Source organism: Calliphora vicina, chromosome 4 (genome assembly GCF_958450345.1).
Source record: "Calliphora vicina chromosome 4, idCalVici1.1, whole genome shotgun sequence".
Lineage (NCBI taxonomy): Eukaryota > Metazoa > Arthropoda > Insecta > Diptera > Calliphoridae > Calliphora > Calliphora vicina.
The window spans coordinates 14,381,674-14,394,585 of NC_088783.1; the positions used below are offsets into that span (position 1 = coordinate 14,381,674).

At 31.8% G+C, this 12,912-nt stretch overlaps 1 protein-coding gene across 1 annotated transcript; it reads right to left on the reverse strand.

The window, feature by feature from the left end:
* Positions 1-563: 563 nt before the first annotated feature.
* Positions 564-2,946, reverse strand: LOC135956836 (probable serine/threonine-protein kinase kinX). The gene is made up of 2 exons (XM_065507430.1): positions 2,814-2,946; positions 564-2,734 (listed from the first exon to the last, which is right to left on the reverse strand). The coding sequence occupies exons 1-2, from the start codon at positions 2,944-2,946 to the stop codon at positions 564-566; spliced, it is 2,304 nt and encodes a 767-aa protein (XP_065363502.1).
* Between the last annotated feature and the right edge of the window lie 9,966 nt (positions 2,947-12,912).

Sequence of the window (12,912 nt, forward strand, 5' to 3'; positions counted from 1 at the left end):
ACACGGTTTTTAATAGCTACATATGTATTTTAAATTGTTTCTTCAAATTGTTTTTAACTGGTTTTGCTTTTAAAATTGAAACTGGTTAATTAAATTAAAGAATTGGGTCAATCACCAGTATTATTTATAGTATTTAAGATAATAGTTCTAAAGAATATATTTTAAATAAATCTCTATTTTATATATAGCTACTTTAACATATTCATTAAATTAATTTGCTAAAGTAAACAAACGTGCTAATTGATTAAAAGTAAAACCAAAACAATTTAAGATTATTTTGAATTGGAAACATCAACCTAAACTAATCATGCCTTAATATACTTAATTAATTGTTCGTACTCTAACAACAATGATTTAAATTTATTAAACATTTCAACCTATTTATATTATTCTCCCTAATGATAAATCTAACTTTGTCTTGATGGCGAAATAAAAGATCACTGGCAAAAGAATACACAATAGTTTTTTGTTTTTATTTAAAATCTTCTTTTAATACTTTTTATTTTAATTCGAAATTTCTTTGCATATATTTCTGTAGTGGTGCTCTCTGGTTGTCGAAGCATTTATGCAGAAGTAGATGATTCCATAATAATAGCTTCAGTCATATCAACTTTAGGTTCTTCCATGGGGCTAACCATAACAGGTGATTCCATCATAGGTTCAGCCTTATCAACTTTAGTTTCTTCTACACTTTCTTCCATAGGGATAACCATAACAGATGATTCCATCATAGGTTTATCTTCTTCAACAGTTTCTTCTTTAGGGCTGACCATAACAGGTGATTCCATCATAGGTTCAGCATCTTCAACTTTAGTTTCTTCCTTAAGGCTATCCATAACAGTTGATTCTGTGACCATATCCATTTTATCGCTAACAGCAACTTCTACTTTAGCTGGTTCTTCTTCAGCAAAAATAACACGTACGGGTATCATTTGCTCTTCAATTTTGGGAGTTTCCATAGCAGCTACAGCAGCTTCATCAACATTGAGTTGACGACCTATACGCTGTTGGTTAAAGTAGTCCAAGATTTGTTTATAAGCACCGCGACTCAATTCTGTTTCGCCGGATTCATCACCGATCACAATAAATTGAGCTGACTCGGAGCCATTATCCATAGTTTCGGTTTTCTCCTCATCCATGTTGTCATCAGCGGGAGCCTTTTCCACAAGGGTGGCAGGACGTATACGGGTGTGTCCAGGTTTAGGTCTGGCAGCAATAACAACGGGGCTGTGGGAGTTTGTGGTCTTTTTGGTAGTAGGGGTGCGTGCTGGTGGTATACGAGGTGGCTTGAAAATGTCCATAATGGAGGCTTCAGCCAACAAGGGCACAGCATCGGCGGAGATGCCTGGTTTCTTTTTGTTAAGACTTAGACTTTGCATGTTATCTATGGCATTTTGGGGAATGTTCAAGATCAAAGGTTGTGACTGGATGCCTTCAGTTAGGGAGAGAATTTGATCGGGAGGAGAGATACCCAATTGATTCCAGGGTATGGTAATGTATTGGGTAGGTTGACCTTTCCTTCTGTAAGGAACAGTTAAGGGAGGTTGGGGATATTGTGAAGAGGGACGTTTGGTTTTGGTGGCACTGTATTTGTTGTTGTTAGCTTCAGCTACTTGCAAAAGTTCAGGGGCTACATAAATGGTCTGGCCATTACGATTGATTAATAAGGTGGCCTGTTGGCGACGCTTTTTGTTGGCTGATTTACGCAAGTTGTTGCTTACTTCAGCTGGGGATTGGCCGCGGGTAAATTGTCTAATTTGATTCAACAAGCTTTGTTGTCCACGTTGGATGAAGTTTTGTTCATTTTGGGAACGCTTAGATCCCTGATAGTAGAAGTCTTGTTCGTTGTTGTTATCATTATCATTGTCATCATCATCGTATTGCTCTTCTTCGGCACTTTCTTCTTGTTGCTGTTGTTTTTGGCGTTGTTGGTTGCGTTTACGTTGATTGTTGTTAATGCGTCTTCTTTGGTTATTGTTGGTATTTCTCCTTTTATTATTGCTGTGGTTCAAAGGTTTAGGATTTCTTCTACGATTGTTGTTTTGTTGCTTAACAGGTCTTTCCTCCTCCTCTTCATCCTCATCATCACGATTATTGCCGTCATCTTCTTCGTCTTCCTCTTCATCATCTTCATGATTGTTTTCGTTGCTGGCATCGTCATCTTCATCATCTTCGTCATGGTTTTGGTATCTTTTGCGATTTCCATTGTAGTTATCTTCATCATCCTCTTCTGAATCGTCTTCTTCTTCTGATTCATCTACACTGTTGCCATTGAAATTGTTAGGTCTTTTGTTTTTGCGGTATGGACGATCATTGTCGTTATTAATAGCAATCAAAGGCTTCCTGGTTGAAGCGCGTTGCTTTACTCTAACAACTACATCAGGTCTGACAGTGGTTGTTGTAGTTGAGGTAGAAGTGGACGATTCACGAACAGGTGTATCAACCAAACCTGGCAATTGGATACGATTACCCAACCAACCTGTTACAGAACCAGCCAGAGATTGTACAGAGGATCCTAGACCTTGACCGGCATTGAAACCGAACAATTGCCAAGGTGAAGGAGTGGTGGAGCCAGTCTCAGCCTGTTTGCCACTTTCAATTTCAGGCACACGAGGCTTCAAAGCAATTAAAGGATGAATTATAAAGTCAGCAATGGTCTGTGGTTGGACTTCAGCTGGAAGTTTTTGCATAACTTGCTTTTCCGGTTTCATGCCACTATCAGCTTTCATGTGATCTATAAATTTGCACAATTATAAAAAGAAATATAATTATCACTGTTAAACCACTATCGAACCCACTCCTAATTTACTTACCCACCAAAGCCATATCAGCAATAGGAGACTCGGTTGTTTGCTCAACCATAACATCTTCCTTCTCCTCAGCACGCACTGGACTGGCGCACAGTAAAAGTGCAGTCACTGCACATGTAAACACTAGTAATTTCATTTTAAATATTTGTTCCTTTGGTCGTTTTATAATTTGAGCATTATTTGCTATAAACACTAAATTGTTATTTGTTTGTTTATGATTTTGTTTACACTGCTCGTGCACTTGTTTAGTTTTTATTTTAACTATTGCAATATTTCAATGATCCGGCAAATACTTTCGATCTTTATGTGACTGACACTTGTTTTGACAAGCGAAACACTATTTGAACTGTTTCAGCGTTACCGTAAACAGTTGCTTTTTATTTTGCGCTTTATTTTGTTGGTAACTTTGAATATTTTATGAAATGGCCACAATTTGGTGTTTCTGCTTTAGGCCCCTACTGAGCGTTGATGTGCGTGTTACAGACGGGTCAACAGTAATAATGCTAATAGAAATGATTTCTTCGCTTCAACTCGATATTATATTCTTGTTGTTATTTTGTTAGACATTCGAGTAAATTAATGAAGAATAAAATCTGAGAGATTGCCGAATAGAGATGGTGAGAGTGTTTTGCATAAAATTTTAAGAATAGTAGGGCTAAAACAGATAAATAGCGATGGGCGACGTGTTAGGTGGTGGTAGAAAATACAGATTTTTAAAGGTTTGTGTGTGTTGTAAATAACTGAAGCGACAATATATTTTGAGTAAAAACTGAGTTTTTGTGTAAAAATTTAGTTTTTGTGTAAAAGCTAAGTGGAAAAAATTAGTTTTTGTGTAATTTTGCTTTTTTAAGCCGGAGGTTTGTGTTTTTATATTAAAACTGACTTTTTGTGTAAAAAAAGATTTTCTGTAAAAATAGTTTTTGTGGAAAAAACAATTTTTGTGTAAACTTAGTTTTTATGTAAAAATGAGTTTTTATGTAAAAATTTGTTTTTATGTAAAAACTGGGACTTCGTATGAAAACTGAGCTTTTGTGTAAAAACTGAGATTTTGAAAAAAATGTTTTTGTGTAAAAAATTAGGTTTTTTGTAAAAAAATTGTTTTTGTGTAAAAACGATTGTTTATGTAAAAATTAGTTTTCTTGTAAAAATTAGTTTTTATGTAAAAACTGGGACTTTGTGTAAAAACTGAGTTTTTATGTAAAAATTAGTTTTTATGTAAAAACGAGGTTTGATTTTTGCGTTAAAACTGAGTATTTGTGTGAAAACAAAGTCTTTGTGTAAAAATAACGTTTTTGTGTAAAAACTGCGTTTTTGTGTAGAACTGAGTTTTTGTGTAAAAACTCAGATTTTGATCTATGTAAATCAGCCAACAAAAAGCGTTGCCAACAGGCCACCCTATTAATCAATCGTAATGGCCAGACAATTTATGTAGCCCCTGAACTTTTGCAAGCTGCTGAATCTAACAAAAAACAAATTCAGTGCCATCAAAACCAAACGTCCCTATTCACAATATCTCCAACCTTTAGTAACTGTCCCCAACAGAAGAAAAAGCCAACCTACCCAATACATTACCATACCCTGGAATCAATTGGGTATGTCTCCCTAACCGAAAGGATCCAGTCACAACCTTTGATCTTGAACAATCCCCAAAATTTCATAAATAACAAAAACTGAGTTTTTGTGTAAAAACTGAGTTTTTATGTAAAAACTGAGAAATTTTGTGTAAAATCTGTTTTTTTTTCTATTAAACCGCAGATTTGTGTTTTTGCGTTAAAACTGAATTTTTGTGTAAAAACAATGTTTTTGTGTAAAAATAAAGTTTTGTGTAAAATTTTTGTTTTTGAGTAGAAACAGCGTTTTAGAGTAAAAACTGAGTTTTAATCTAATTTTAGTGTTGATGTCATGAAATAATTCTCTATAACTTTAAAGACGAACTTTCTGAAATAAATAACAATATCGAGACGAAAAAATTTCGTATTAAAAGATTAATAAGTTAGCCCTTCTCCTTTTGGATACGTTGATATACCCAGCGAAAAAATTAACACATCCGTGTACAATTTGACACCATTCGGTGTCAATAGTGTATCAACCCCGTATGTGTACAAATTGTAAACGAACGGTGTCAATTTGACAACGAACAAATTACACCATTCCGTAGCCGATTTGACACCATCCGTTGTCGATTTGACAACGTTCGTGTACGATTTTATAACAGACCGTTGACAATTTGTCACCGTTTGTGTACGATTTGACACCTGACAATTTTTCCTTTCTATTTTTTTGGTAATTAATATAAATAACAATTTCTTTATTTTTAAAATTTTTTTAATACAATACATATAAAACATAAATATAAAATAAATATGAAAACTATAAATTTCCATTTGGAGTTGTATGTCGTCACTGGATTTGGTGGTCTTCTCTGCCTGGATCTCCACTGACTTCACTGCCTGGATCTTCATCTTCATCAACACAAATTCGCAATCAAACACAATTACACTTTCTTTTTTTTTTTTGGTTCTTAAACCATTTATTTGCATCACTATTACCCTTTATAATTTATTAAAATATTTTAAATTTTTTAACTTAAATAAAATTAAAACACTTATAAAAAGCAACTTACGTTGAAATGCGTAGCAAATAATTTAACAACATTGCGTTGTCGATTCGTACCCGTTTGTTTACAAATAGTAAACGTACGGTGTCGAAAAAAAGTGACACCGTATGGTGTCAAAATGACACCAACCGTTGTCGATTTTGCAACATCGTTTTTCCCTCAGTGTAGTTCTCACAAAAGCTGACACCGGTAATACCAGAATGAGTGCATGCATATGACTACTAAATAAGCAGTTGTATAACAGAAGATAAATAAGTCATTATTCGATTACTTCTAAGTAACGTATATCATTGAAAATGCTAGGTTAATTAAAACATTCAGATATTTGTCGCTCCATCGCTTGCATTCTGACAAGACTCTTGTTACTAAGAATTTAAAAGAGAGTAAGTCTTGATCTTAACAAACACAAAAAGATTTACTAACTAAATTTTACACCTTTTAATAATAATAACTACAAAAGTCCTTCTGCATAAATCTTGCAGTATCCTGACTTCTACCATGCCATGCAATTTACAAGTGAAAGTTTCATTTATTTCCTATGTTGCCAGTAGATAGATAGATACACTTGCTGTTTTCTTTGCATATGACCCCATAACTTTGTGGTTGGTAGCTGTTGATTAGTTAGAAAGCGAGTCAATGCGTAAGGTCAGCGGCAAAAAAACCATGCGACGCGTTTTACTCTTCTTTCTTTTGGAATTTGTAAAAATTTCAGCTTTCTAATTCGATTTATTTTTGCTTGCTTGTATCTCATCCTAATGTAAAATATTTAAGGGTCAATAGCAAATTATTTATGCATACCTACCTGCCTGTAAAAAAATAAATACTTTTCTAAGAAAGTGAAATTATGATCGTTGTTTTTTTTTCTTTGAGGTAAACATCCATGAATAATAATAATTTCTCTGAAAATTTCGGCGAAAATTTATGATAAGATTAATTAAATATTAATATTCGTTGTCGGTTGATTTGATCAAGGTGTGGTCATAATGAAAGTTACAAAAATCCTGATTACGGTATTTTTGTAAAGACCTTTTATGAATTAATTAGTTTTAGAACTCGGTTTAATTAATTATTTAAATGTTTTACAAATGTCTAAGAATGGCCTAGTTTGGGGACAGATTATCATTTATTTTAATTAAAATTTCTATGTGATCTTTGCGATCGCAAGTAATATGTAAATAAGCCTGTAAATGCTAAGAACTCATTAGTATTTTAGCGAAACATCCGGGACTTAAAGCTCTTAATAAGTTTTTTGATTTCTGAAATGAAAACGGAAGGATTCGAATATTTTATAACTTAATGCATTATGAAGAGATAGATGTCTTAGGCTGCATTGTTTTTTGTTCTCGAAACATTCGTTCATTTTTTTATGAAAATTTATGAAATGTTAATGTTTTACTTTATAGCTCTTACATAAGAACAAATCATCTTTGTAATTAAAACTTCTAGAAAATTGCAAATTATAAAAGCTCTTGGTACACGCAGAGAAAAAATATAGTTGGGCATGGTTACTGTAACCATTTCAATATTGTTACAAGTTTTTTAACTATAGTATAGTCACAGTAACCATTTACATGATTGTGGTAACCATAATATGGTTAATTTACGATTCACATGATTGTATCAACCATATATATGGTTACAGTAACCAAATATATGTTTGTGACATCCATTCATATGATGAAGGACTTATCATATTATGTTGCTCTCGGCTTAAGGCTTATCATAATCTGAGAACAACATATTATGATAAAATTATTCATCATAAATATGGTTGCCACAAACATATATTTGTTTACTGTAACCATATATATGGTTGATACAATCATGTGAATCATAAATTAACCATATTATGGTTACCACAATCATGTAAATAATTACTGTGACTATAATATTGTTAAAAATCTTGTAACACTATTTAAATGGTTACAGTAACCATGCCCAATTATATTTTTTCTCTGCGTGTAGTAGTTTTATATAATATTATGATTTTGTATTAATTTAATTTCAAAGGTATGCGTAATGGTAAAGATTTGCATACACAAATATTTTTACAATATTATTTATTGGTTGATTTTTTAAATGCTTTAATGGCTTGTGTATTCGAATATTTAAATATATTGTTGTATCTGCATAATTTAATCAAATTAGTGATATTTGAGTAATGGTTTACATCTTTAGGTTGGCCAATTTACACATAATTAAATGTAGATGAAAAAAATATTTTTGAAAATCATAACAAATGGTAGAGTCCATAACAAAACGCGTAGACGAATTTTTCATATATCTTCGTCTGTATCTCCATGAAATCCTTGTAATACAACTTGTGTATCCTTGTATTAAGTCCTAATATGGATCCTAGAAGAAAACATGGTGAAAATTTACAGCTTCAAAAATATATATGGTCAAAAACACAGCTTTGTTAAAATTTAAGTAATTTTTTTTCTTGATTTTTCAAATCCGAAATTTTTAATTTTTAGATACGAAATTTCAAATACGTAGTTAAAGTTGTCTTTCTTGAATCTAATAAATATTAAATGAGGATTAAAAATTGAAATTTTAATGGTTCAAACTACGACTTTTTGAATTTTCAGGCTCTTCTACTCCTGTCTACAGGCATCTGTCAGTTGAGTCCTGCCAAAATTTGAATAAGCTGCATCATTTAGTTTGCATCATTTGCGTAAAAAAAACATCACTCAAATAAAGCTTATGTTGATAAATACTTATGTTGAAAAACTCTGCACCATTAATTTCGATGGTAAAAAAGTGTTTTGCTGAGTTTCGTTGTGGCCGTACAAGCACGGAAGATTCCGATGCTTGTACGGTTATAGGCATCTCACATGGTACAGTGGTTTCAACTTCGTATCATCACTTGGGTATGGCAAAAATCCATGAATTAGGCTACAAAATGCTTCCTCTTCCGCCATATTCTCCGGTTTTAGGTCGAGTGACTATTTATTGTTTTCATACCTGAAGACATTTGACACCAATCATCTCATAATGACCATGACAAATCTTAATTTTTGGAAGGGATACACAAATTGGAGAAACTATGGACAAAGTATGTATATTAGGCCGGTTCGATTTGTATGGAAGATCAAAAAGTAAAAAATCGTATAGCAGAAACGCAATCTACGGAAAATTCTAAGAAATTTTCCCCAAAAAACCATAGGTCTAAAATCAAAATCCTATCTTGCGCATTTAATCTTTTAAGGATACCCTTACAGTTAAGCTCCATTATGCCTAAAATAACTGTCGTTGCCGAATAAACAGCAATTAGCGTTACCTCTAATTACCGGTACCGATATTCTATAAATAATTTAAATTATAAAAATAAATTTTTTTTATTTCAATATTGAATCCACAAATTTGTCAACTTACTTTTAATTTTTATAAATTTTATTAAAATTTTAATTCTGGATGAAATTACCGCTAGCTATAAAATACCTTTACCGACAAAACAGCAATTACCGTTACCGCTAAGCTACCGTAACGTAATCGGTAGCCAACCTTGGTTTATTCGATGATTTTTGTTCATTAAATTCAATCTAATAATTATGCTATTAAATCTGCTCTAATCGAAAAGTGTTATAAAACTGTTTATAGCTATTGCTATAGCATTAAATTTCCACAAATGCTAATAATCAAATAAATTAAAGTCGAAAAGACATTCCTCCTTACCCAATATAATTGGTATATTCGTTATGTATTGTTTTTTAATCATGCTTAACTAGTTGTAAGAATTTATGTTAAATAAGAGTTGAATATGGTTGAAATCATTATGAATTTGATACAGTGTGAACAGGTTACGCCAAATAAAAGATATTAAATCAAGATACACTGCCAATAATTTTATGTTTATATTTAACAAAATAAAAAATAGTTTATGTATGTTTAAGAATTATCCAGGTTTTCAATACAAATTTAAAATTTTTGTGTGAAAATTTGTAATAATTCGTAATACTTTTTTGGTATTGAACAGACCAATTATTTAAGAATTTTTATGACATCGATTCAGTTTAGTTTGTCAAAAAAATAATAACAAATAAATAATTTCGAAAATTACATGTATTTAAAAACGTGTATAATTTTCGTTTGATTAAATTATAATTGCCCAATTCACAATTGGTGTCGTAGCGTTGTATCTTTGTATGTCGTATTTTTTTATTAATGTTTTGTTTTTGTTTCGAAAAATTTGTTTGAAAAATATTTATGACATACAATGCTACAACACTACGACATCAATTGTGAATTGGGCAAATATAATTTAATCAAGACATAACATGATTTTTAACTACTAATATTTAAAATGTCAGTTTTTATGTTTTGTTTTAAGGTTGTCATTACTTTTTTTTACTTTATAAGCATCTAAAATATATAAAAGTGGCAATTATTGTAACTTGTAACATTTTGGGATCGAAATCGGTTGACAAGAAAAAAAATATTAATCTCGTTCATTAAACACTAAATAAAATTCGATAGGACCTAAATGATGTAACTAGAACCGTCTCACGGCTATAGAAAAGATACAGCCGGATTTAAGTTTTGAAACTGGACCTTATAGAATATCGGGAATAAATTTGAAATTTGTATCAAAAATTAGTTTACAACTTAAGTAAGTATGGTCGGTCAAGCCCAAAAAGAGTTTTCTTATAAAATTAATATTTGTTAAAGTTATAGCGGTTCAACTACCGTTTATAAAAACGTTTTTGTAGCGAAATCAATCACTCCTTTCGTGCATGAACTTTGTTCATATGAAAAAATTCCCCAACATGGAACATTTTTAATGAAATTTTCAAAACAATAAACAGCTGTTACGACAAATCCAACTATTGTGAATGAAAATAAAAAGGAATTCCACGATAGCAATTTTCCCTTCGAGAGAAATGGATATTTCATGAGAACATAAATTTCAGATGTTTTGCCGATAAGGTTGAATGCCTTCAAACAATTTCAAATATCGTCCTTATCGAAATATCTACAAAATTGCGACCTATACTTTGCACATAAGGTTTACATGGACAACTTCGCACATACTTAGTTTAATAGACTCAGAAAGTAATTCTAAGTCGATCGGTATACTGTAAAGGGGTGTTAGACAAATATTTTTGGGCGTTACAAACATCAGTACAAACGAATAATACCCTCTCCAGGGTAGGGTATGAAAATACTGATTTCGACAAAAAAAAATTATTGGGTGTATGTCTTAAAAATGAGGGATTTTTTAAAATTTTAGCCTTTATTTCGAAACATTTGTACAATATAAATTTATTAAACGTATTGGCCATTGTTAGCTATGACCTTTTCCCATCTTTCTGGCAACTTATGGATTACGAGCCAAAAGAACTGCTCATCTTTTTAGACCAAAAACCAATCAAGTCAATATCGGATACTCTGTTCCAAAATGAGGCGTATGAGCCTTGATCGAAAGAAATAGTAGTCAGACGGGGCAAAGTAGTTTTTAACAGGTATTGAAATATTACGGTTTCATGTCTGGTCGAATATTCTGAGCGTTTTTCAGCCAATGCTCGCTTCAAACGAATAAGTTGCGTTCGGTACAGATTACTTGTGATGGTCGGCCAGATTTCATTTCACCAAATACAAAGCATTACATAGCGCCATGGATATTTGGCTTTGGTGTTGATTCGGCTGGTTGGCCGGGCATCAAATACTACTAATCAGGTTATCATAATGGTAATGATTCAGTGCAAAAATTATTTTCTTTTACAGCGTTCAAGCATCATTTCGGACATGCGAAATCGCCTTTCAGTGTCTCTCGGCTTCAATTCGCATAATACCTAATTTCTCTGCTTTTGGATTAATCCTATTGCTCGCAAATATTTTGAAATTGCTGCTTGAGTAGCTCCAAATAATTTTGCAAGTTGAGTTTTACATGCAGTAATGCCTCCAATGTAATGCGATTTTTGTATTCCGTGTCAAAATCATCACTTCTGAATCGAACAAACCATCTCTCGCACGTTAGAATCAATAGTACACATTCACCATAAGCTTAGGTGAGCAATCGTTGTGTTTCAAAAGTTATCTAATAACAAATAAAAATGTGGTGGTTACGTTTTTTCGTCAAATATTTGATCAATGTGAACGTACCTTAACTTGATTTAGATTATTTTGTTTCTATTCTCTATTTTCTTTGAGTGTAATCATGTGTATAAAAACTTTATGTCGGTTGGTTCACATTTGAACTATAAACAATAACTGTAACTTTTTTCATAATTTTAAACATAAATTAAGAATTTGCAAAATTCTTCCATTCTCTCTCCACATACACAATTTTCTTTATTAATCGAGTTTAACCCCCACCTCTGCTAACCGAAAGATTTATTTGTCTATCTTTCAGCAGATTCCTCTTGTGAAATGTAAGAGTAGCTAAGATGTTTTTTAGATTTGAATTTTTTCAGTTTTAAATACATTCGTATATAGTTTATTTTTTATTTTTGTTCTTAGTCGACCAACCTTTGATTGACCCAAATACATAAATGAAACATGCTGTTAGAAAATAATCAAATTTCATAAAAAATTAACTAGACTAAACAAAAACAGAAGAAAATAGTTAATAAGCTTCTTGTTAATACCAATATCTATGCAAAAAGCAGACAGGCAACAAAAACATGCAGATACACAAATACAATGGCGCATAGAAACAGATATACTTAGACAACAACAAAATAAAGGTAAAAGTGTATCTATGTATGATGGTTGGTTGTAGGTTGTTGGTAAATTCATAGATACACTTACTTAAGGCCATGTTACATAAAAGTTTTTGAAAAACTTTTCATTATTCTTATCAATCCAACAATTTATGGCTACAAATTAACGACTGGTTGGGGGGCTGTTGGGTGTTTGAATCTGCTATAAGTACCTTTATTTAGTTTTAATGGAAAATTCTTTTGTTTGTAGCTTTCAACGCATTAAATGACCAACATTCATCATTGAGTTTGGTTATGTTGTCTGTTTAATTTAAAGATTTAGGGGTATTTTACATAAACATGAGCAGAAAAAGAAAGATTTCGATTTTATGACTGGCTGTTGAACTGTCTGTGTAGCTGCTAAATTGTAAGCGTTTGTGTGTTTGTTATCTGTTTCTTTTTTTTTGATGACAAAGATGAAGAACATACACATTAATTAGTAATTTGTTTTCTATAAAGATTTGCATATTCACATGTCTTCTTTTTTATGATATATTTTTCATAAATTGGAATTGAAATTGGAGTCGTTTCAGGTTGAGTTTCTTTTTTTCTATTATAAATTTATATTTTTTGCCAATTGGCCAAAATTATGCATTTTGCAATATGGGTCTTGTCGCTGGATGGCGTCGTCATCGCACATATAAATAGAAATTGTATTTAATATGATCAAGTCACTTGAGATCTTAACTCGGAACAGAACACAGTTATAACTCTAATTCTAGTAGTTTATTTTTATTCACTTGCTTCTTTTGTTTTTTACATTGTTGTTTAAAATTTAAAT